Source organism: Pangasianodon hypophthalmus, chromosome 5 (assembly GCF_027358585.1).
Source record: "Pangasianodon hypophthalmus isolate fPanHyp1 chromosome 5, fPanHyp1.pri, whole genome shotgun sequence".
Lineage (NCBI taxonomy): Eukaryota > Metazoa > Chordata > Actinopteri > Siluriformes > Pangasiidae > Pangasianodon > Pangasianodon hypophthalmus.
The window spans coordinates 30,569,102-30,595,943 of NC_069714.1; the positions used below are offsets into that span (position 1 = coordinate 30,569,102).

General features: G+C 39.1%; 1 protein-coding gene across 2 annotated transcripts; it reads right to left on the bottom strand.

Annotated features, from left to right (window-relative positions):
- Positions 1-112: 112 nt before the first annotated feature.
- LOC113526293 (NACHT, LRR and PYD domains-containing protein 3-like) lies at positions 113-20,618 on the bottom strand. 2 transcript variants are annotated; one of them, XM_053234572.1, is made up of 13 exons: positions 20,491-20,618; positions 20,218-20,293; positions 16,433-16,549; positions 16,109-16,219; positions 15,814-15,915; positions 14,793-14,844; positions 11,899-12,100; positions 9,862-11,641; positions 9,105-9,278; positions 8,184-8,357; positions 5,036-5,209; positions 309-482; positions 113-159 (listed from the first exon to the last, which is right to left on the bottom strand). In XM_053234572.1, exons 2-13 carry the CDS (start codon positions 20,256-20,258, stop codon positions 153-155), a joined length of 3,108 nt encoding a protein of 1,035 aa, XP_053090547.1. In that variant the 5' UTR covers positions 20,259-20,293; positions 20,491-20,618; the 3' UTR covers positions 113-152. The 2 variants fall into 2 exon arrangements, with proteins under 2 accessions (XP_053090547.1, XP_053090548.1); XM_053234573.1 differs by lacking the exons at positions 5,036-5,209; positions 8,184-8,357.
- Between the last annotated feature and the right edge of the window lie 6,224 nt (positions 20,619-26,842).

Sequence of the window (26,842 nt, forward strand, 5' to 3'; positions counted from 1 at the left end):
AAGTGATGTCATGGGAAGAGCACACAGTCTTGTGCTGCAGCTGTGTTCACAGATTTGACCGATAAAAATCCAAACACACAGGTCACCATGTAAAATCACATAGTGTGTGTGTGTGTGTGTGTGTGTGTGTGTGTGTGTGAGACTCACACAGATCAGATTCTGTAAGAGAGAAAACAGGAGAGACTGATCAGATATTAACATCAGTTATACACATAAGTCATACACACAATAAATCTGTGTGAGTGTAAATGATACAGTTTTGTAGTCTGCATGTGTTTGTGTAAAGACACAATAACTGAGTGACTCACAGTAGTTTCTCCAGTTGACAGTGTGGATCCTTCAGTAGATCAGAGAGCAGCTTCATTTCTGATTCTCCTGGTTTATTACCTTTCAGGTTCAGTTCTCTCAGGCGTGATGAAGGATTTTTCAGAGCTGAAGCCAGAGCAGCACAGCCTTCACCTGTAATACTGCAATACTCCAGCCTGAGAGAGAAAGAGGAAAACTTCTCACACTTACATCATTTTACATCCTCATTCATTCATTCTCAGTAGGTGTTTTATCCTGGTCAGGGTTTCCGTGGATCCAGAGCCTATACTGGGAACACTGGGTATGAGGTGGGAGTACATCCTGGATATGACTCTATTCAAGGAAAATTGAAAACTAAAGGTCTGATCAACAGTTAAGTTCAAATACACAGGCAGAAACATTGAGTATTTGTTTTATAATTCACAAATCAATTTTACAAATCACAATTCTACAAACCCGATTCCAAAAAAGTTGGGACACTGTACAAATTGTGAATAAAAAAGGAATGCAATAATTTACAAATCTCATAAACTTATATTTTATTCACAATAGAATATAGATAACATATCAAATGTTGAAAGTGAGAAATTTTGAAATGTCATGCCAAATATTGGCTCGTTTTGGATTTCATGAGAGCTACACATTCCCAAAAAGTTGGGACAGGTAGCAATAAGAGGCTGGAAAAGTTAAATGTACATATAAGGAACAGCTGGAGGACCAATTTGCAACTTATTAGGTCAATTGGCAACATGATTGGGTATAAAAAGAGCCTCTCAGAATGGCAGTGTCTCTCAGAAGTCAAGATGGGCAGAGGATCACCAATTCCCCCAATGCTGCGGCGAAAAATAGTGCAGCAATATCAGAAAGGAGTTTCTCAAAGAAAAATTGCAAGGAGTTTGAAGTTATCATCATCCACAGTGCATAATATCATCCAAAGATTCAGAGAATCTGGAACAATCTCTGTGCGTAAGGGTCAAGGACAGAAAACCATACTGGATGCCCGTGATCTTCGGGCCCTTAGACGGCACTGCATCACATACAGGAATGCTACTGTAATGGAAATCACAACATGGGCTCAGGAATACTTCCAGAAAACATTGTCGGTGAACGCAATCCACCGTGCCATTCGCCGTCGCCGGCTAAAACTCTATAGGTCAAAAAAGAAGCCATATCTAAACATGATCCAGAAGCGTTTTCTCTGGGCCAAGGCTCATTTAAAATGGACTGTGGCAAAGTGGAAAACTGTTCTGTGGTCAGACAAATCAAAATTTGAAGTTCTTTTTGGAAAACTGGGACGCCATGTCATCCGGACTAAAGAGGACAAGGACAACCCAAGTTGTTATCAGCGCTCAGTTCAGAAGCCTGCATCTCTGATGGTATGGGGTTGCATGAGTGCGTGTGGCATGGGCAGCTTACACATCTGGAAAGGCACCATCAGTGCTGAAAGGTATATCCAAGTTCTAGAACAACATATGCTCCCATCCAGACGTCGTCTCTTTCAGGGAAGACCTTGCATTTTCCAATATGACAATGCCAGACCACATACTGCATCAATTACAACATCATGGCTGCGTAGAAGAAGGATCCAGGTACTGAAATGGCCAGCTGCAGTCCAGATCTTTCACCCATAGAAAACATTTGGTGCATCATAAAGAGGAAGATGCGACAAAGAAGACCTAAGACAGTTGAGCAACTAGAAGCCTGTATTAGACAAGAATGGGACAACATTCCTATTCCTAAACTTGAGCAACTTGTCTCCTCAGTCCCTAGACGTTTGCAGACTGTTATAAAAAGAAGATTTTTAAAAGAAGGGGATTCCACACAGTGGTAAACATGGCCTTGTCCCAACTTTTTTGAGATGTGTTGATGCCATGAAATTTAAAATCAACTTATTTTTCCCTTAAAATGATACATTTTCTCAGTTTAAACATTTGATATGTCATCTATGTTGTATTCTGAATAAAATATTGAAATTTGAAACTTCCACATCATTGCATTCTGTTTTTATTCACAATTTGTACGGGTGTCCCAACTTTTTTGGAATCGGGCTTGTATTATAACAATGTTGATAACGCCATAAAAAGTCACATAAAGTGGAAGGTTCATGGCGCTCATGAAAGAATAGAGCTCCAACACCTCCTAAATCAATATTTAGTTTTTGTAACAAATTTAGACCTTCTACAAAACATCATTAGCAATTTAACAGACACAAAACTTAACCAACAATAACCAATGACAGAAAGTGAATGAGAATAAGACTGTCAGACGGCAGAGAAGGAGACTGTTGCGGTGAATGCTTTTATTAAAAATAAAGACTAAGGAACACAAACAAATCCGAATTACAAAATCCAAGTCAAAATAGTAATAGGGCGGATTATTTTATTTTGAAATTATTTTTCCTCTGGTTTTAAGGGAAAGTTATTTATTTAAAGTGTCCGACCTTTTAGGAGAATTCCCCATGGGGATTTCCCTTTGGAGCAGACACGAGACAAAACCCTCAGGCATGCCTTCGACCAAGTGGAAGTAACTGGGCCCAAAGTGGCACTCTCCTTCCCCTATTTTGTGATTATTAAAGATAAATTATACAGAGTGATGCAGGACACTCAAACCAAAGAAGAAGCAACCGAGTTATTGGTGAATCCGCCAGCCAGGCCAAAAGTCCCATTACACCCCTTTACATTATTCGAGGTCCACTTCGAAAGAATTGGTATGAACCTCGTCAGGCCATTGGAATGGACTGCATAAGGACATCACTTTGTATTGGTCCTGGTAAATTACACAATGCGATACGCCGAAGCTGCACCTCTTTGCAACATCTTAGCATGCAGTCTTGCAGAGGCGCTCTTCAAAGGTTAGGATCCCGAAAGAGATCCTGACCGATCAAGGCACCATGTTTATGTCACACACCCTTCGTGAACTATATGAACTCTCAGGGATTAAATCAATTCATACCAGCATTTACCATCTTCAGACAGATGGCCTGGTCAAGCAGTTTAATCAAACCCTTAAAAATATGATTTGGAAGTTTGTACATGAGGACGCTTGGAATTGGGATAAGGGGTTCGAACTCCTATTATTCGCAGTGTGACAGGTACCGCAAGCCTCCATGGAGTTCTCCCATCAGAGAAAATTGTGAGGAGGGATCTTCAGAGAGCCAAAGTGAAATTCAGTACATTCTTGACCTGAGAGCAAAACTCTACACATTAGTACAATTAACAGAGGAGAATTTGCAAAAACATCAATCCCAGCTGTATAATAGGGGCATTCACCCCAGTCCCATATGTAGACCACCTCTCACCGTCCCAAATCACAGAGGTTGCCAAGGTGCAAGCGGAATTAGTGTTACCGGGTTGTGTTTTCGCCTCAACTTGGTAACACTAATCTCATAGAACACCACTGAACACTAGACTATTGAGACGCCCCAGGGGTAGTGGTACGCAGGCCCTCCTATTGTTTGCTCGAACATAAAAAACATGTGATAGGTAGGAGCTCACTACCATGCTCAATATGGGGTGATTGAGGAGTCCCACAGTGATTGGTCCAGTCCAGTGGTCCTGGTACCCAAGGCAGATGGTTCGGCCTGGTTCTGTGTGGTCTTTAGAAAAGTCAGCATAGTGTCTAAATTTTATGCATATCCCATGCCCCGCATTGATGAACTGCTTGATTGGTTAGATGCGGCTGACTTTTTTTGACAAAAGGCTATGGGGAGATCCCCTTGATCCCATATCTTGTGAGAAAATGGCCAATTCATGACCCTTCCTTTTGGGTTGTTCGGAGCCCCAGAGATGTTCCAACAGCTCATGGACGGAATTCTCCATCCGTATGCTGCCTATCTGGATGACATTGTTATTTATAGTAACGATTGGCAGACACATGCAGCATCTCAGGGCTGTCCTGAGATCGCTTAGACAGGCAGGACTCACAGCAAACCCAAAGAAGGGTGCGAGTGGATGGGTGGAAGTACGGTATCTGGGATACACTTGGCCCATGGGCAGGTGCGTCCCCAAATTGATAAGACAGCAGTGATTGCGGCCTGCTTGAGACCCAAGACCAAAAAGGAGATGAGACAGTTTCTGGGGCTGGCTATTATTGTAGGTTTGTGCCTAATTATTTGTCTGCTGCCTGCTGACTGATCTTACTAAAAAGGGAGCACCAGCCCAGTGGACAGAGCTGTGTCAGCAGGCTTTCGAAAGAAATATGTCTTAGATATTGTAGATTTAATGAAATGAGATAATGTAAAATAGATTTAATGTAAAATAGCCACTATACTGTTATAATACTGTTATTATAGAGTTTATATTGGATAATTCCTTGACTCTGTGTCAGAGACACTCAGAGGGGAAAGAGCTTCCAAATATTGCATGAGAAGACAGAAAATGTGTGTAATTTTTGCCAGTAAACCTAAAGAATTTCTGTCATTAGAATTTTAGTGTAAAATCTCTACATAATATCTCACCATGTTATTACATACTGTCACACTGTCACTGTGTTGAGTAACTCATGCTAACCCAGATTAGGAATGAGATTCTCTAATTTGTTTGGATATCTCAGCAGCACACCCAACCACACTTCTTAATAATGTATTCATTCTAACTACGTCCCATTTTACAACTACATTGATCTTGCACATTGTTTCTGTGCCTGTGTTGTGATCACAAAAATAGTACCCTAAAGTGTATCTGTGTGTGTGTGTATGTGTGTAAGTTCAATGAGGAATTGATGATCTGACCTCAGTATCTCCAGTGTACAGTGTGGATTCTCCAGTCCAGCAGAGAGCAGCTTCACTCCTGAATCCTGCAGGTTATTGTGACTCAGGTCCAGTTCTCTCAGACTGGAGGAACTTGAGCTGAGAACTGAGGACAGGGCTGTAGAGCTTTTCTCTGTGAGATTACACCAACACAGTCTGGGAGAGAAAAGATGATATATGTATGATTACACACACACACACATACACACACAACACATCAGTTATATTTTACAGCTGTTATCTGTTATCAAATTAACAAATGAGCAACATCATATCACAATATTAATATTAAAAATACTAGAAGTTAATATTAGTATCTGTGGTAGCTGATTGTCAGATTCGTTTTATTTTGTCTCTGACTTTTCATTTCCCATCCAGCAATGTATCAGCAACTTCCTGCATTAATTTTTTTTTTCCCATTTCTGTGTCAGTGAATGGCTACTTATGTTTTTGTTATTAATGAGCATTGGGCTGTAAGAGAATGGACTAGCACTCTGGTTCATATTAAACGTTGAGTTTATTTTATTTGTATTCAGAACAGAATTCTGTGAGTCAGTTAAATCAAAGTTATGGCAACAATTTCTAGATCTAGTGTTCTAGATCCCTTATCTAAATTTCTTTAGACAGATATTACCAGAAACCATGGAACATCTTCTAAAAATAATCAGTTCTTCCATTGGCACTGGCTATGTACCTAAATCCTTTAAACTAGCAGTTATCAAACCCCTGATAAAAAAAACCTGACCTTGACCCCTGTCAGCTGTCCAACTTTACACCAATATCAAACCACCCTTTCATCTCCAAAATCCCAGAAATGCAGCACAGCAGCTATGCTCATAAGTACATAGGAAATAACATTCATGAAACATTCAAGATTTTGGCTTCATCACAGCACAGAGACAGCACTGGTTAAAGAGGTAAATGACCTACTACTGGCCTGTGTTCAGGGTTGTATCTCCTTGCTTGTGTTGCTTGACCGTGTTGCAGCTTTTGACACCATTGATCATACTATTCCTCTTATAGACTAGAAAATGCTGTTGGAGTTAAGGGAACGGCCCTCTCCTCTTTCAGGTCTTATTTGACTGATTATTATCAGTTTGTAGATGTAAAAGGTGACTTCTCTATGTATATGTTACACTTCCCAGTTCAGGTAGGGAATGAGGAAGCTGGACGCAGGCTTGGAACAACTCAAAAGCGCTTTAATTTTTATTTTTACTTCTGGTTTTCAGCAATTTTATTTTCCACAAACACGCACGCACACATGGCTCTGTGCCCGTTGGCTCTCTCTCTCTCTCGAGGTGCTCGTCTCTCTCCTTTTCTCGCCACAGCTCGCTGCAACACAGAACACTCGTTAGTACATTTCCCCTCAGGTGTGCGTTCCGTACCACTCACCTTCTCCGGCTCCGCCCTCCATTCACAAACTGGCACTCGACCGCGTTTCCGCTTCTACATACCCCCACCGCCCGACTCAGGCCGGGGAGCCGTCTGGCCTGCCACAGACTAACCACCCACCCCCCCTTCCTGCCAAGAGAGGAAATCTGTGACCCTGGCCTGTGGACCACCTCGAACGTAAATGGCTGAAGTGCCAGACACCATTGGGTGATCAGAGCTTTGGCATCTTTCATGCGGGCAAAATAAAAGGGAGAGAGAAGTCAGGAGAATGTAAAATTGGTATGTCACAGAGTGCAGCTTTTACTTGAGTGAAGTGCCTCATTCAGTGATCTCAGAACAGCCCTCAGATGCTGCATGTTCCGCTACCAATCATTGCTGTAGATAATAATGTCATTGAGATAGGAAGTGGCATAAGCAGCGTGTGGATGGAGGATTCTGCCCATGAGTCGTTGGAACGTCGTGGGGGCCCAAACAACCCAAAAGGAAGGGTCACGAATTGGTGTAACCCAAACGGAGTGGAAAAGGCTGTTTTTCCATGAGACATTGGAGTCAAGAGGATCTGCCAATATCCCTTTGTCAAATCCCGTGTCGAATAAAAGCAAGCTGCACCTGACCGATGGAGCAGCTCGTGAATGCAAGGCATTGGGTACGCGTTGAATTTAGTTACTGCATTGACTTTTGTAAAGTCCACACAAAACCTGACTGAGCTGTCCATTTTTGGAACCAAAACAGCGGAGCTGGACCAGTCACTATGGGACTCATCGATTACTCCCATATCAAGCATGACCTTGAGCTCATCCTGAACCACCTGTTTGTTATGCTCGGGTAGACGATTAGGCGGCTGCGTACCATCACCATTGGGCGGCTGCGTACCATCACCCCTGGGGGTGTCTCTGTGTGGTGCTCTATGAGATTAGTGTAACTAGGTAGAGGCGAGAACACATCAGAAAATTCTGCCTGCAACTTGGTAACATCCTTGATTTGGGACATAAGGGACTGGGGTGGATATATTATATATATATATATATATATATATATATATATATATATATATATATATATATATCCACACACACTACATGGACAAAAGTTTATGGATACTTGACCATCACACCCATATGTGGGCTTTTTCTAAACTGTTGCCACAAAGTCAGAGGCATACTATTGTCTAGAATGACTTTGTGTGCTGTAGCATTAAGATTTCCCTTCACTGGAACTAAGAGGCCCAAATCTGTTCCAGCATGACAATGTCCCTGTGCACAAAGCGAGCTCCATGAAGACATGGTGTGTGAAGGTTGGAGTGGAAGAACTCGAGTGTCCTGCACAGAGCCCTCACCTCAACCCCACTGAACACCTTTGATATGAACTACAACATTTCATTGTGCTGTGTAACAGATTGTTTCCTGTACATATGACAATAAACTCTTGAATCTTGAAACTTGAAAAACATTTATTTTTGTAAAGCTGCTTTGTGACAATGTCCATTGTTAAAAGTGCTATACAAATAAAATTGAATTTAATTAAATTCTGTTAGAGATGTTCTGTTAAATCTTCTCTTAGATTTTGTTTTGGAATGTTAGAAACAGAAATGCTGGGTAAGTCACTTACACATTTATGCTGTGACCTTCATAGACAGTGCTTCCATATATATCTCTGTTTATAACACTTATATATTGGTTTATATATTTAAAAAAAACACACAGAGAGATCTGTAACCACAGTGAGTAAGTGATCTGACCTCAGTATCTCCAGCGTACAGTGTGGATTCTCCAGTCCAGCAGAGAGCAGCTTCACTCCTGAGTCCTGCAGGTTATTGTTACCCAAATTCAGTTCCCTCAGACTGCAGGAGTTTGAGCTGAGAACTGAGGACAGAACTGTACAGCTTTTCTCTGTGAGACCACACAGCCACAACCTGGAAGAAAAATGGTGATATAAGATGACATGACACACACACAAAAAAATTTAGTTAGTGTCCCTTTAAACACTGTATACCTGTAAATGTGTTTGCATGTGTGTGTGTGTGTGTGTGTAGAGTTGTAACATATACTTATGGTCAACTTTATTAGGAACACCTGTGCATTTCATGCAGAGATCACATTTTCCCCATTCTGCTGTTTGATGTGAACATTAACTGAAGCTCCTGACCATCATCTGCTTGATTTTATGCTTTGTCCTGCTGTTATATGATTGGCTGAATGGATAATTGCATGAATGACCAGGCGTACAGGTGTTCAAAATGAATTGTCGGTGAGTGAACAACAGGTCATTGAGTGAGTGAGTGAGATTATCAGGGTTGTGTTTGTGTGAATTGTAAAATGAGAAAGGAGCAGTGAACACTTGTAGATATTAAATTTTGATCATAATCAGAAAACATACTGTTCTGTTCTGTTTGGTATTTAAAGCTTAGTGTGTTCAAAACAATAAAGCTGTTGGTTTGTATATATTAGGTTTGTGTTGGGTCTGTTGTGGAGAAATAAAATGTCAAAGGAGTCAACTACACATTTATGCTGCAGCTTACATAGACAGTGCTTACGTACATATATAACTCTGTTTATAACACGGCCTGTGCAAAAAAAAATGTTGATCTAAAAAAAAAAAAAAAAAAAAAAAAAAAACAGACAACCATGGTGTCCACAGTGACTAAGTGATGTGAGCTGACCTCAGTATCTCCAGTTTACAGTGTGGATTCTCCAGTCCAGCAGAGAGCAGCTTCACTCCTGAATCCTGCAGGTTATTGTTACTCAGGTCCAGTTCTCTCAGACTGGCAGAGTTTGAGCTGAGAACTGAAGACAGGACTGTACAGCTTTTCTCTGTGAGATTACACCAACACAGTCTGGGAGAGAAATAATGATATATGAGAATACTGACATCTCTTTGTCTTTCACACACACACACACACACACATATATTATAATTTTTATATTTACTGCTGTTTTACTGTTCCCAAATAATGTTGGTCTTCACCCCAACACACAGAGATGAATGCAGCAGGCAGAGTGAAGTAATGACTTACACATAAATTAAAGTTCATCATTATTCTACTTCTATCACCAAACTGCTAATTTGTTGATGGTTTTCACCCAGCAAGTGCTATTATTAGCAAAGATCTAGATCTGACATCAATGACACTACTGTAGTCTGAAACACAAAAGTGTATTCAACAATTATTACTAAATTAACACTTTATTGTAATGCACATTCTTAAACATTATAATGTCTATAATATAAATTCACTTCAGTGATGTGAATTAGTCATAACTTGACATGAATAATACTGCAGAGTTATTTACTATTACCAGTCATTTGTTAGAAGTTGACCTAGTGAAAATAATAAAAAGCATTATTATAGTCTTCATGCATTTTTTTTTACAATAAAATAACACTGCAGTAATACTTTTTACAAATAAAATACTCACACAGCTTTTCTGGAGGCTTTAACAACTGGCAGCAACCTCAGAAGACATTCCTCTGAAGAGTTATAATTTCTCAAATCAAATTCATCCAGCTCGTCTTCTGAGTTTAGTATAATAAATGCCAGAGCTGACCAATGAGCAGGAGAGAGACTGACTCCACTGAGACGACTGTTACCTGTTTCTTTCAGGTAAGTTTGGACTTCTTGCACAAGAGAATGATCATTAAGTTCATTCAGACAGTGGAACAGATTGATGGATTTCTCTGGAGAGTGATTCTTCCTGATCTTTTTCTTGAGGTATTTGACTGTTTCCTGTTTACTATGGGAGCTGCTTCCTGTCTTGGGCAGGAGGTCTTGTAAGAGAGTCTGATTGGACTCCAGTGAGAGACCCATAAGGAAGCGGAGGAACAGGTCCAGGTGTCCATTCTCACTCTGTAAGGCCTTGTCCACTGCACTCTTCAGGAAGGTAGACATCTCATTTGGATTTTTAAAGAGATTAAAAATTACAGTGGGTTGCTTTCCTAGCACATTTCTGTTTGTCAGTGTAAAGGAGAGAAATGCAAATAAAGCAGCCAGAAACTCCTGAACACTCAGATGTACAAAGCTGAACACGTTTCCCAGGTGAAGCCCAAACTCCTCTCTGAAGATTTGGGTACACACTCCTGAGTACACTGACACCTCTCTGACATCAATGCCACACTCTCTCAGGTCTTCCTCATAGAAGATCAGGTTTCCTTTCTGCAGCTGTTGGAAAGCCAGTTTTCCCAGTGCCAGGATACTCTCTCTGGTCTGCTGAGGATAAAGGTCACAATTCTGATGGTACTTTTGGTCCTTGTGTTTGATCTGAAAGATCAGGAAGTGTGTGAACATTTGAGTCAGAGTCTTGGGGATCTTTCCACTCTCTGTTTCACCCAACATTCTCTCTAGAACAGTGGCTGAAATCCAGCAGAAGACTGGGATGTGGCACATGATATAGAGGCTTCTTGAAGACTTCATGTGTGTGATGATTTTATTGGCCAGGCTCTGATCACTGATCCTCTTCCTGAAGTACTCCTCTTTCTGTGGATCACTGAACCCTCGTACCTCTGTTACCTGGTCTACACACTCAGGAGGGATCTGATTGGCTGCTCCTGGTCGAGAGGTTATCCAAAGGAGAGCAGAGGGAAGCAGATTCCCCTTGATGAGGTTTGTAAGCAGTACATCCACTGAAGCTGACTCTGTCACATCACACAATCTCTCATTGTTCTGGAACTTTAGAGGAAGGCGACACTCATCCAGACCATCAAAGATAAAGAGGATTTTGTAGGAGTCACAGTCTATTAATGTTAATTCTTTCAGTTCTGGGAAAAAGTGATAAAGTAGTTTAGTCAGACTGAGGTTTTTCCCCTTCATCAGATTCAGCTCCCTGAAGGGAAGTGGAAACATGAAGAAGATGTCCTGATTTGCTTTTCCTTCAGTCCAGTCCAGAATGAACTTCTGCACAGAGACTGTTTTTCCAATTCCAGCGACTCCTTTAGTCAAGACAGTTCTGATGGATTTGTCTTTAAACAGGTCATTACATTTGATGGGTGTCTCCTGTGTTGCTGGTCTCCTGGACACTGTCTCAATCTGTCTCACCTCATGTTCACTATTGACGTCTCCACTCCAACCCTCTGTGATGTAGAGCTCTGTGTAGATCTCATTCAGAAGTGCCGAGGTTCCATGCTGTGAGATTCCTTCATTAATTCTTTTAAATTTCTTTCTCAATTTGTACTTAGACAATTCCTGATATGTAGGTATGAGCTCTAATAAAGAGAACAATAAAATACAACTTTATTGCATGTCCACAGATCAGAAAATATCTAATATTTCACTTTATAAGCAACACTATCAGATATTTACTTGTTCAGTCCCAGAGGCCCATATTTATCAGATTTACTATCCCAGGTGTTTCTGTAATTTGGATCTTAGAGCACAATACTTAACCTGATGAGTACAATTAGCTTGGAGTAATGTAATTTTTCTATAGTTAAAGTGATGGAACAATGCCATTAGCCCTTACTGGTTTGTAATGTGTTAGCAAGATCAGTCTGGTTCATGTTCTTCAGGACGTGCAGTGTGATCTTCAGCGCTCCCTCTCTGACACTGCTCTGATGCTTCTCATCCTCCTCCCTCACAGAGCATGCTGGGTAATCTGGACTCAGGAGCTTCTTAAATCTCTTCAGCTCATCCTTCAACAGAGTAATGACTTTGTGCTCCACCTCCTAAAAATATTAATATGATAACAAATGATCACAAACACATCACACACACACACACACACACAAATTGCAGCAAAACCAGAATCAAACCATCCAAAAGTCATTTCACTGGTCAACAGGATTGTCTTTCAGGACCGTACCCTCCTGAGTCGACAACATGTTCTAATGGCCCTACTCTCAATCTGGAAACCAGCAGTTTTCTTACTGCATAAGCTGAAGACACATCATTGACCATGATGACAGATGTTATTCTACATTGAATTGCGAATGGTCCAAAGTTATAGTTTTTGAAGGAATGTGCATATGGATATCACCATTTGAAATTCTCAATTCTCTGACTTGATAAAGCCATACAAGTCTGCAGTGCTGGTCAGCTTGTTGTTGGTACCAGACTGCATGCTGAATGTGCACATGAGCCATTTCCCCAAGCCTTTCTACTGGCCTGAAACAATTTATCTACTGAACAATCAGGTGTCCATGGAAAGAGAGAAGGTTGATGGCCTGGAATGTACAGGAAACGGGTTAGTTTTATAGGGGAGTGAATTAGTGAGTTCTGCCTATATTTTGTCAATGAGGAATCCAGGAGGAGTCTTTCACACTTTCAAATTGAGGATACAGATCTTTGGGCTATGTGCATCCAATGGATTAATTTACTGTATTTCAAAAAAGTACAAAAAAGGAGCCTGGGCACATTTTAGAGGGAGACCCATGCTGAGATCATACAACCTCAATGTCTATTTCTAAAACATCCATCTCTACAGTGAATGACATTTAAGGTTCATTAAAGACAGTGGCTGTGGTAGGGAGCCCATATAGCATCACCAAATGTTCATAGTGCCTCCCAATGTCACCTAATCCTGCTTTGTATTCATCACATTCCTGAATTCTAATTTAGTTATAGAGACATAGCGTGTCTAGTTTTGTTTAAATCTTAGGTATTTTAGGGCTGCAGGTACTCTTAGTGCTTTTCAACAGTAGTTGCAAGAGAGTGAGAAAGCAACACAGATGCATTTCCAGAAGCTTATTTCATTCAGTGACCATTAAATTATAAGATTTTGCATTTATAACCAAGGTAGTCCTCAGTTTGGGCAAAGTTAATGAGAAATAATGAATGCAGTTCTTCATGAAGTAGTCCTACTTGCAACCCAATTAGGTCCTTCGGATTGGTGTTATCTTGGGATCCTCCTCCACACATCTGAGGAGAGATATCTTGACTGAATGAGCCTGAAAATGAGTTCTGAGCTGAGTCAGGATCAATCACTGGTGTTAGAACAAGAGTTTTGATACCTCAAGGGCAACAGTTATGGTAAAGAGAGCTGATAGAACACATACTGACCAAATGGTTGTTCATGGTGAAGGGAACTACAGAATATTTGGGGCAATTCTTTAATTAGATGACCTTGTTCACCCCAATATACACATAAATAATGCATCTCTGAGATTCTTCTGTGATTAGAGTGACTCTGCAGAGTTAAATCAAGTCTGGCAAATGCTAATGTTTGGAACTCTAAAGCATAATCTGCCACAGTGCTCTTATTCTCCATTGTATGGTACAGACGGGGCCATATGGCACTAATGCTAACTGTAGTGGCAGGTTGACTGAGAGAGGATGTTAACTGTGATTCTGATTGCACATCTGGTTTCAGTGTTGTTGCCTGGGATAATCACTGTACCACCTCTGCAGTATCAGGCATGATGAGGTACAGGTGAATTGTGGGAATTCAACAAAGTTCTTTAAGCTGAAATATCTTCCCTTAGTGATCTGAAGAGGTGAACAAGGTTCAGGAGTTTAAGTACTTGGGGTCAACAGTCCAGAGTAATGGAGAGAGTGGGAAAGAGGTAAAGAAGCGAGTGCAGGCAGGTTGGAATGGGTGGAGAAAGGTGTCGGGAGTTCTGTGTGATAGAAAAATATCAGCGAGACTCAAGGGGAAGGTGTACAAGACAGTGGTGAGACCGGCTATGCTGTATGGTTTAGAGACAGTGTCACTGAGGAAGAGACAGGAGTCAGAGCTAGAGGTAGCAGAGCTGAAGATGTTGAGGTTCTCTTTGGGAGTGACAAGGTTGGACAGGATTAGGAACGAGTACATCAGAGGGACAGCTCATGTTGGATGTTTGGGGGACAGAGTTAGGGAGGCCAGATTAAGATGGTTTGGACATGTTCAGAGGAGGGAGAGTGAGTATATTGATAGGAGAATGTTGGACATGGAGCTGCTGGGCAGGAGGCGAAGAGGAAGGCCAAAGAGGAGGTATATGGAGGTAATAAATGAGGATATGAAGCTAGTGGGTGCAAGTGTTGAGGATGCAGAAGATAGGGATAGGTGGAGAGTGATGATTCGCTGTGGCGACCCCTGAAGGGAAAAGCCGAAAGAAGAAGAAGTGATCTGTACTCTGCTATTCAGCAAAGCCTATTGTAACAGGCCTTTTGAGACAGAGATGGCTTCAATTGCAAAGATCAAGGTCAAACATAAAACGCAACAAGCAAGAACAAATTCATCAAGCAGGATTAAAAACAAAAATGAAAATCAGGACATACATAGGGAAGGGAAACTAGATATTCAAGACTCAGAAATGCACTTCAGTGAAGATTGGCAAGACTTTGCAATGGGTTCTATCTAACAAGCAGTTTAAGTTTTAAGTTTAGAGCAACTAATCAAGGTGAACTGCAAAGTGGTGTGCAGGCAGTTTGAACGCAAACCTTGAATATAGCTTCCAAGTGATTTTTGTAGGTGATTTCAGCCTTTTGTGTTCTGTGGACAAATAAAACATTGAACACAGGAATAAATATATATACAAGCAATGAAGAGCAAGCATACACTGTACTATATATTATGTTAATATGTAATATATGTAATGGGTAATGAAATGACAGTACGTATTCAGTAGATGTGTAAAGCAAAGCCTGTATCTGTTTACTGCTTAAAATATTTATATCTATTTTCACATTTGGATTCAAACTGGAAGTGATCATGGCCTATATTGGTTTGATTGATTGATTTTCTTTGTGAACCCTTCCACTATGCCCTGAAAGACGATGACAGAAAAAACAGGGCCACCAGAAAAAGAAGTCATTTTGTATTGACAAATTATAATAACTTTTTTAATTTATATAATCTGATTGAGTAAGCAAACTAACACTTTCAGAGCAGTGATTTCTGCTGTTAGAAAAACTGTTAGACAACAATAGCCATCTACTAATCTTTTTATGTGATTTATTTAGGTTTATTTTTTATTACTTTCCAGAAAGATCAAAAAAGTTTCTGAACATGGTGTCAGAATGTACTAAAAAGCATAGATACACTCAGAGTGTCCAAATGTTTTTTTAAGCTGTATTTCATTTTAATGCCAGTATGATTTCCCAAGTCTTCTGAGATAACAATATTTTAATAATGATGAAAAACATGCAGTTAATTATGAATAACTGTACAATTTGTACAGTTACTGTACATTGAGACACCAGCAGAGATATGCTGACCTGTGGATTACACGTCGTCTGACTGGTTGATATGGATGAGCTCAATAAATAAAAGCATATTTCTATTGTTTGTACAGAAATCCCCCCAATGAGATACGATAAGTTGTCCTTTAAAGCTCCACCTTACAGTAACAACCTTGTAATCGCATAATTACATCAGCTAATGATGGATTGGTGGAGTGAATAATGGGAGTGTGGAACTGTGACTGAGAAACCCTGCACAAAAACATTAGACTATACTGACCTCAGTTCAGTAGCAATGTCTCCCTCGCTGAATTTTAGTGGAAAATCAATTGAACAGTCACTCCACATAGACACACAGCTGGCTTCAGGTCTCTTCCCCTCCCTTAAATTAAGACACAGAGTTTCAAGCCAAATATTACAAATTAATAAATGTACAATTATAAATGTATAGGTTTACATGTAAAATTATCTCTATTAAAAAGAGCATCTTTCATCTGTTAAACCACTTTTGTGACTAATTAGCATTTTCTGTCCTTAACTCCTTAAAAGATTTACGTTCTTTAAATCATTTTTACCTTACTTCAGTAGCACTGTTTCGCTTTTTGAAGTTAAATGGAAACTCCTTTGAGTGGTCACTCTTCATAGACACACAGCTGGGCGAGTCTGATTTCTTCACCTCCCTCAAACTAAGACACAGACATTTAAGTCAAAATGAAGAATTAATAAATGTAAAATTGTGAAATTAATTAATTAACTGTGAAATTATTTTATTAAAGAGAACAATGGAATCTACTAAAACAATTTTATCTTGCATGGCCCTGTTAATCCACTTTTATGGGTTAAAGTAGTATTTTTGTGTCCTTAATTCTTCAGATTTACATTCCTTAAATCATCTTTACCTTAGTTCAGTAGAACTGTCTCCCTCTCTGAATTTCAGTGGAAGTTCCTTTGAGCGGTCACTCTTCATGGACACACAGCTGGGTTCAGGCGAGTCTGATCTCTTATCCTGAATCAGACTAAAACACAGCTTGGTAAATATTTCTGTTATTCATCTTCACTCTGATAGTCTGATACATTTTTCATTAAAATTTTATCAGAGTTTTTTTTACTCAATTCATTTATACAGCAAGACAAATTATTTATTTCTCAAATATGTTTTTTAGACTACATGTTGGTGTTACAAATGCAAAGTAACCAAATCTAATTAGTCTATTCAGAATAAGTGTGCTAAAAAGTGCGAACTGAATAAACATGAGTCCGGAGCGCCATTAAAATTCCGCCTGTCTTCCGAGTCTTCCTCTACACTCTCCCACACCTGGGTTCTACATTAGTGCTGAAATCTGGGATTTGAGGTAGACTTAGATCCTGCCATGGAAGCCTACCCACTAGATTGGCAAGTCCCTTGCCATCCTCCACTAAACCCAAAATCAAGCGCTCCTTGACCTGAGCCGTGAGCAGCAGCTGCACTTCGAAGCCTTCGCACAGGAGCAGGCCAAGAGCCAGTGGGCACTACAGAAGTTGCTGCAGCCCAGCACACCTCCAACTGTGTCCCCTGCCACCGTGCCACATGTGACGCTTACGAAGATGTCCTCCAGGGATGATCCGAAGGCCTTCCTGGAGCTCTTCCAGTGTGCGGCAGCTGTGTGAGGATGGCCGGAGGAGGAATGGGCTCTGCGACTCCTCCCCTTGCTATTGCTATATATTGCTTGCTATATATAGGGTTGGGGGTTGACCTCTCAGTTGTTTCCTGGATCACTGATTACTTGACAGAAAGGCCACAGTTTGTCAGGCTGGGGAACTGCATCTTTGGTAGACTTCTAAGCAGCACAGGGGCTCCACAGGGGACTGTTTTGGCTCCATTCCTGTTCACACTGTACACAGCAGACTTCACCTACAATTCTGAGTGTTGCCACATTCAGAAGTATTCTGATGATACTGCGATTGTTGCATGTATCAGGAATGGTCAGGAAGAGGAGTACAGAGCCCTGATAAAATCCTTCAGTGACTGGAGTCACAAAAACTGCCTCCTAGTAAGGAGGGCTAAACCCCCTCCTTATCCAGTCAGCATCTATGGTGAGGACATTGAAGTGGTGCCAGCCTACAAATATCTGGACAATAAGTTGGACTGGTCACTTCACACAGATGTACAATATAAAATAGGGCAGAGATGGCTTTTCCTATTAAGACGGCTTAGGTCCTTCGACATCTGCAGGAAGATGCTACATATGTTTTACCAAACTACAGTAGCAAGTGTGCTGTTTTATGCTGCAATCTGCTGGGGAGGCAGCATTAAGCAGAAGGATGCAAGGCGGGTGGACAAACTGGTGCAAAAAGCGTCTTCAGTGACTGGAATGAGGTTTGAATCACTGGAGGCCGTGGTGGAGAGACGCACACAGAAAAAGCTAGAGGCCATTCTGGAACACCCTGACCATCCCCTACACAACACCCTGATGGACCAGAGAAGTAGCTGCAGTGGACGACTCACCTCAGTGCGCTGCAGGACTGAACGATACAGGAGATCTTTCATCCCCACTGCCATCAGGCTCTACAACACCTTAGCCAATGGCAGATGACTAAACACTACTCTCATTACTTTACTACTTCACTACTCTCACTAATTTCTACTACTCTCACTACTTTTTACTACTCTTACTACTTTCTTTCTTACTTATCTACAAGACTACCTGAATTTCCCTTCAGTGATTAATAAAGTTTATCTTATTTTTCTTATCTTATTGGGGGAAGCCCAGTTCACCAACCAGCAGCTACTGCCATCGAGTATTCCAGCATCAAGAGGGCTGTTCTGCAGTGCATCGGCCAGACACTGGAGGAGCACCACTGACGCTTCCAGTCGCTGGTCAGGGCTCTGTGCGGGCCAGTCAAGTTCTTCCACACCAATCTCATCCAACCATGCCTTTATGGACCTTGCTTTGTGCACTGGGGCACAGTCATGCCGGAATAGAAAAGGTCCTTCCCCAAACTGTTCCCACAAAGTTGGAAGCATAGCATTGTCCAAAATGTCAAACAGAGCAGGGTAGCTGCTCAGGCACACGAGGTAAACTGAGGAGACCATCTGGCAATGAGCACATGCAGGTTGAGGCCTTATATAGTGCTGGAGATTCAAAATGGCCACCGCAGGAAGTGCTCCTTCCAAAATGGCCGCCAACCCAGAAGTGCAAGTTCTGACAGTTTCTGCTATCTCTCTGATGGGTCTGTTTTGTTTTTTCAGCTAATGATGGCCTCCTTCACTTGCATCGACACCTCTTTGGACTGCATAGTGAGAGTTCCCATAAACAGCTACCAAATGCAAATTCAACGCTTGGAATCAACTCCAGACCTTTTATCTCCTTAATTTGTCATGAAATAACGAAGACACAGGCCGAAACTATTAATCAGTCAATTGTCTAATTACTTTTGAGCCTGGATAAAGACCAGGTGGTTTTTTTTTTGCAATCTTCAACTGTCCAGTTTCTGTGAGCCTGTGCCCATGATAGCCTTAGATTCTTGCTCTTGGCTGACAGGAGAGGAACTTGATGTGGTCTTCTGCTGTTTTGGCCCATCCACCTCAAGGTTTGATGTTTCTGGCAGCTCAAAACAATCTGGCCATTTTCCTCTGAACTCTTTCATGAACAAGACGTTTTCTACCACAGAACTGTCGCTCACTCAATGTTCTTTCTTTTTGTGTAATCTCTAGAGACTGTTGTGTGTGAAAACCCCAGGAGATCAGCAGTTTCCAAAATACTCAAACCAGCCCATCTGGCACCAAGAAACATGACACAATCAAAGTCACAGAAATCACATTTTTTCTTCATTCTGATATTTGCTGTGAACTGTGAGTGTAACAGTAACTGAAGCTCTTGACCTGTATCTGCATGATTTTTTGCATTGTGCTACTGCCACATGATTGGCTGATTAGATAACTGCATGAATGTGCAGGTGTACAGGTGTTGCTATTAAAGTATATCTAAATATGTATAAAGTTGCAGTAGTCCAGTCTCAAAATGACAAGGGACTGAACAAGCACCCGAGTGGCCTGTTTGGATAGAAATGAATGAATCCTTGATGCTGTAAAGGAGAAACCAGCATGAGCATATCAGTTTAGCAATGTGAGCTGAGAAGGACAGTTGATTGCCCAGGTTGCGTGCATTGACAGAGAGTGAGATCTGAGTTGTCCAGGGACATCACAAGATCCTGATGTGGAGGTGCATCTCTAGGAATGAAGAGAAGTCCAGTTTTTCTGTAAAGAGTCCTGACTTGATGATCCTTCATGCTACTTTTCATCTGCATTTTTGTTTCTGACAATGGGCCTCATTTATCTTTTTTTTTTTTTTTTTAATTGAGTGTAAATATTCATGCCAAACCAAAGCTCAATAAAAAGTAACTCTCACAGGGAGCTGTGAAAGCATGACATGACAACTAAACAGTAAATGAAAAGTAATGGAAGGTTTTTTTTTAATTTATGCAATAAAAGTAGTTAGAGGTCCAACAGCACCTGAAATGACTGAAATCTGGAGACGAGTTACAGAAAAGGTGAATTACGTGTGAAGTATGTGAAGTGAAAGAGGTTTCACAAGAGAAAGCTGATTGAGTGCGTGTGATGAATGATGAAAGAAGCACAAGAAATGCTGTTTAACTGGTCTGACTGAGTCCTGATATCTGCTTTTGAATTAAAATATTCGCTCACGTCTTCTCTGTATTTGTGTCCTGATCTCCAAAAACACTCATTTCGGTGGATATTTCTCGTTCTGCAGAAAATACAGCTTAAATCCCATGCACACACACACACACAGACACACAGAGAGAGAGAGAGAGAGAGAGAGAGAGAGAGAAACACTGTGAGGAAGCATCACACTATACAGTGACAGTGTGCTCAGTTAAAAAAAAAAAAAAAAGACTGAGCTCCATTTCTTTACTGTACATTCATAGTATTTACATTTTATGTTTTGTAGATACTCACTGTGTCTTTCGCCTACAGTCCTTTATCTTCCTCTCCGAACTGCTGACTTTCACATAAACTAGTTTGACTTAAGGGTGGAGTGCACACACACACACACACACACACACACACACACACACACACACACAGGATTTCTGATGTGGTCTTCTGCTGTTCAGTTTTGATGTGTGTTGCATTTGCACGCAGTTGCTGGTGGTTTAAAACAATCTTCATCATCACATCTCTCAGACCCAGACGCACTCCTTGACAAAGCTATGTCATTACAAATGCTGGTGTGTTTGTGTGTGTGTGTGTGTGTGTGTGTGTGTGTGAGCACTAAACTGAAACCGACATGCTTAAATAAAGTATATGAGAAAAGAATAAGGGAAATTAAAAAAGGTAAAGAAAACTAATTGATTATTTAAATAGAATGGAAATAAAAGTTAAAAAGAAATTAAAAGAAAGGAAGGAAAAAAGAAAAAAAATCAACAGTAAACCAAAAGAAAGAAAAATGAAAAAGAAACAATTCTAGCAAAGAAAGAAAATGTAATGAAAAATGAAATTATCATTAAAAAGAAAGGAAACAAAAAAGTAAAAGAAACAAATGTGGAGAAAAAATGATTATGAAAAGAAAAGATCAAAACACCAAAAAACAAAAGAAAAACAGTAAAAGAATAAAAAATAAAAGTAAAAAAATGGGGAAAATGTAGAAAATAGTTAGAAAAAATGTAGTAAATAAGAATTATTAAAAAGAAAAAAAAAAGTAAAAAAAGAATCAAAATGTATAGAAAAATTATTATTATTCTTATTATTATTATTAGAATGAAAGGAAAGGAAAGTATATAAAAGAAAGGATTATAAAAAGACAAGAAAAAATGTCAGTGTGCTTTTAAATTTTATAAATTTTAAAATTTGTATGAGAATTTATATATTTCTGTAAAAATGTAAATTGTTAAAACTGCTTTGCAAATAAAACTGAATTGAACTGAATTGTGTAAATTAAATCAGGCCCATAATGTGATGGATAAAAGTGGTTTAAAGATGAAAGCAGGTGGAGTTGATGGATTTCCTCATGTCTTTATGTATAAACAATTTTAATTAAAGTGTAGTTAATTAGATGTGAGTCACTGACTATACCACCACAGCGTTACGGTAAGAGCAGAAATAATATGGTTTTTCATTTTATTAATTAAAAAAAATCATAAACTGACCAAACATAAGGCAACTAAATATTCCTGATACAATTTTAATTTTCAGTATAGCATCCCGTCATCATATTTAAATCAAATTATGGGAACACAGCAACTTAATCCAGTTCTCAGGTCTGTCTGAAAAACTAAATTAGCTGGTTACTTATCACAATTAGTAAATATTATTTTTGATTTTTCATGTCACATGTAAAGACTGGGGCCCAGATGTGGACAGGGATCAGGGGGGTGTGGTCAAAGAGGAAAACAGGAAGCAAATTACCAAATTTAAAACAATTTAAAAACATTAAAATGAAGATCCATTTTCACTTCCAATAGGAACAAGGTCAAATTACTGCTGCTAAAAATAACAATGTATATAACAACTTTAATAGATTTAAAATGCATCTCATTTTTTTGTGTTATAATATGTTCAAAAATATGTAAAATATATACAAATTATGTTCATGATAATAAAGTACAAAATAATAATAAAAAAAAAGTAAATATCAAAATAAGAAAATGAGCTATCGCTATTAGATGAAGCATTTTGAGAATTCCAGATCATAAAAAGATAGAGCAAAGAAATGAAATGTTCCACTTTCATATTTTTATCTTTCTCAATTAAAACTCAAATAAAAATATAAAAACATCAAAATGAAAATGAAGGGACTAGAAGACAACGGCCAGGAGAAGAATACAGTGTGTTACAGATCACTGGTATAAGACACACACACACACACACACACACACACACACACACACGACTGTACATATGAGTGGACAACATGGCTTCATTCACTCCCATTGTGAGGTTCTGAAGCCTTTTTTTTGGTTGAAATGGGAGACGCTATCTTGTGATTTCAAAACATACAACATAGTTTTAATGTTATAAATGACAGACATAAAATATGTATAAAACATTTCTTTTTTCTGTAGTTAGAGAAACTAAATACCCTCAGTACCTTCAGCCAGATGCAGTGAGACATGTAATATTTTAGTATTGCTACAATGTACAGGTAGATTTGGTTTAAAAGTGTCAAGTTTCAGGAGGTTGTTGTAGTCCATAATGCACAGGAAGTGATGTCATGGGAAGAGCACACAGTCCTGTGCTGCAGCTGTGTTCACAGATTTGACCAATAAAAATCCAAACACACAGGTCACCATGTAAAATCACATAGAGGGTGTATAAAGACATAATAACTGAGTGACTCACAGTAGTTTCTCCAGTTGACAGTGTGGATCCTGTGGATCAGAGAGCAGCTTCATTTCTGATTCTCCTGGTTTATTACCTTTCAGGTTCAGTTCTCTCAGGCGTGATGAAGGATTTGATTTCAGAGCTGAAGCCAGAGCAGCACAGCCTTCACCTGTAACACAGCAGTTATACAGACTGTGGAAAGAAAGAGGAAAAACTCTTCATATTTACATCATTTTTACATCCTCATTCATTCATTCATTCATTCATTCATTCTCTGTAAGTGTTTTATCCTGGTCAGGGTTTCAGTGGATCTGGAGCCTATACTGGGAACACTGGGCGTGAGGTGGGAGTACATCCTGGATATGACTCTAGTCCATCACAGGTTTACATCCTCATGTATAGGATATATTTAATATAATTTGATGTAAAAGTGAATTGTAATAATAATAATAATAATAAGAAGAAGAAGAAGAATACTTTCACACTGTGTTTCACACTGCTTTAAATATTTTAAGCATTTTTCTTTCATTCAAGGCCACTATTAACCGCTGGGCAAATGCATTTGATTCTTAAAGATAATTATAGTTCATTATTAGTGTAAAAGATTAAATGTATCTTTGCCAGAGAATAATCTTTTGAAACTAAAGATTATATTACTAAAGGAAAATTTATAACCGAGGGTCTGACCAATGCTAGAGTTCAAATAAGCTCTTAAGAGTGAAACATTGATCATTTGTTTTCAATTCAAAAAACTATTTTACAAATCACAACTCAGTGTATCAATGGTGATAAATCCATAAAAAGATATCATCCATAAAGTGGATGGTTCATGGCACCCATTCAACAAAACAGCAATTTAACAGACACAAGCCTACAATAAACAATAACTGTCACTGAGAATATTATAAACAAATGCCTCAGCTGACAGAAGATTTAGTGCTCGCTTATCATTATTACTATTATATATCATTAAATATTTATATTGGCTTAGAAGTGAGTAAAAATTATTTCCATTACTTCTGTCTTTCAGCCTTTACCCTGTTTGTTCATTTTGTGCTTCCAGTTGTCTGTGCATTTGACCTTTTATGGAGTTTTGTGGGTGTCACTATATGCAAATGAGCTGTGATGGGAATATATACACACACAAGTATGAAGAAAATCATCCTTTCTGAAACTTTTGTAAACTTTTGTAAATTTTGTAAATTTTACTTCAGTTTGGTTTACGCAAACATTTACACACCACTTTACTGAAAGACTGATAAATGAGGCCCAGTGTTTGCGCACAATGTATGTCACAAATAGGATAGTGGATGGATATAGCTTGAGAGGAATATGTATTAAATTTTGTAGATTTAATTAAATCAATAGAATGTCTAAAAAATAGCCACCACATTTACTGTTATTATAGAGGTTATACTGGCTAATTCCTGGACTCTGTGTCAGAGACAATTACAGGGGAAAGAACTTCAAAATATTGCACAATAAGACAGAAATGTGTGCAAGTTCTGCCAGCTAGCTGAAACAATTTCTAAAATATCAGTGTAAAATATCTACACAATATCTCACCATGTTATTACAAACTGTCTCTGCATCAAGTCACTGATGCTAATTGAGATTTTAAAGGGAAAGAGATGATCTGATCTGACCCCTTTTACAATTACACTGATCTTGTACATTTTTTCTGTGCTTGTGTTGTGATCGCAAAAATAGTACATAAAAGTGTGTCTGTGTGTGTGTGTGTGTGTGTTTTCAATGTAATGATCTGACCTCAGTATCTCCAGTGTACAGTGTGGATTCTCCAGTCCAGCAGAGAGCAGCTTCACTCCTGAGTCCTGCAGGTTATTGTGACTCAGGTCCAGTTCTCTCAGACTGGAGGAGTTTGAGCTGAAAACTGAGGAAAGAACTGTACAGCTTTTCTCAGTGAGATTACACCAACACAACCTGGGAGAGAAAAAATGATATATGATCACACAGAGACACACACAATCAAAACAAGAGCAAAGAGAATCTTTTAACGGATGCCATCTTACACACAATGACCACTTTATTTTATTAGGAATATCTGTACACCTGATCATTCATGCAGTTCCACAATCAGCCAATCATATGGCAGCACAGCAGCATAAAATCATGCAGATGCAGGTCAAGAGCTTCAGTTAATGTTCACATCAAACATCAGAATGAGGAAAATGAGATCTCAATGATTTTTAACTGTGAAATCGTTGTTGGTCTCAGACAGCTCGTTTGCATATTTCAGAAAATGCTGATCTCGTGGGATTTTCACACACACAACAGTATTTACAGCAGGAGTATTCAAATAAAATTTATGAAGGTCCAGTTACATAAAATTCCTCCCTTACAAAGTCCTGGATAATTGGTTAACATGACTAACATGGTAACAAAGGTTACCTTTCAAGGCTTGACCATTAGGGATACAGTTGAGGTCAAAAGTTTACATCCCCCTTTCAGAATCTGCAAAATGTTTATTATTTTACCAAAATAAGAGGATCACACAAAATGCATGTTATTGTTTATTTAGTGCTGACCTGAATAAGATATTTCACATAAAAGATGTTTACATATCGTCCACAAGAGAAAATAATAGCTGTCTTTAAAAAAATGACCCTGTTCAAAAGTTTACATCCCCTTGATTCTTAATACTGTGTTGTTACCTGAATGATCCACAGCTGTGTTTTTTTGTTTAGTGATAGTTGTTCATGAGTCCCTTGTTTGTCCTGAACAGTTAAACTGCCTGCTGTTCTTCAGAAAAATCCTTCAGCTCCCACAAATTCTTTGGTTTTCCAGCATTTTTTGTGTATTTGAACCCTTTCCAACAATGACTGTATGATTTTGAGATCCATCTTTTCACACTGAGGACAACTGAGGGACTCGTATGCAACTATTACAGAAGGTTCAAATGCTCACTGATGCTCCAGAAGGAAAAACCAGGCATTAAGAGCCGGGGGGTGAAAACTTTTTGAATTTGAAGATCAGGGTAAATTTAACTTATTTTGTCTTCTGGGAAACATGTAACTATCTTCTGTAGGCTCTGAAGGGCAGTACTAAATGAAAAAATATGTTATTTAGGCAAAATAAGAAAAATGTGCACATCTCCATTCTGTTCAAAAGTTTTCACCCCCCAGCTCTTAATGCATGACTAATAGTGATAAGTTCATGGCTACTTAAAAATATAGTAAAATAAGACACATCAGTTATATTTTATAGCTGTTTTATTAGAACATAGCTTTATGAAGTAACATCATATCTTAAAAAGCAATATTAATATTAAAAATACTAGAAGTTAATAGTAGTAATCTGGTAGCATAACAGGTTTTATTTAAAATTATTACATTTTCCTTGGAATCTCCACAGTTGACTTTTTAATTTAATTATTAGTAGGGAAAAATTATTTTAAAACATTATTTTTCTATTTCTATAATTTTCTGCATTTTTGAGGGGTGGTCACCCTGACTACATCATCAACCATATCATGCAGGCTCTCTTCAGTCTGTTTGGTATACGGATGAAGAGAAGTGGGTGAAACATGAGCTGTGGTTCACAAAGTGTTAAAAATGTTCTGTATAATGTAAAATGTTTCAAAAACAATTGAATATGAAGCAAACTACTACTAGATATTTTTGCATGGATGTTTTGTAGCTATATTTTGTATATTTGTAAATTTATTACTGTTACTGTGTGAAAAGTTTTGGCGCACTACAGCTGTGTGTGAGGCTAACCCTCCCCACTACCTTTCTCTGCTTTTCTGGGTGCATGCAGAGAGACTAAACTATCAGGCGACAGAGACAATGACAGTTGCGTTGACTGCTTTTATTAAAAGTTAAGACTGGCAAGCACAAACAAATCCAAAGCACAATTCTAACAATGACAGAATCCAGAATCAGGCAAAGAGTCAGGCGATGTACAAACAGGTATTCAAAGACAAGACTATTATCAGGAAACGAGAAAATAAACGAGGATCAAAACCAGA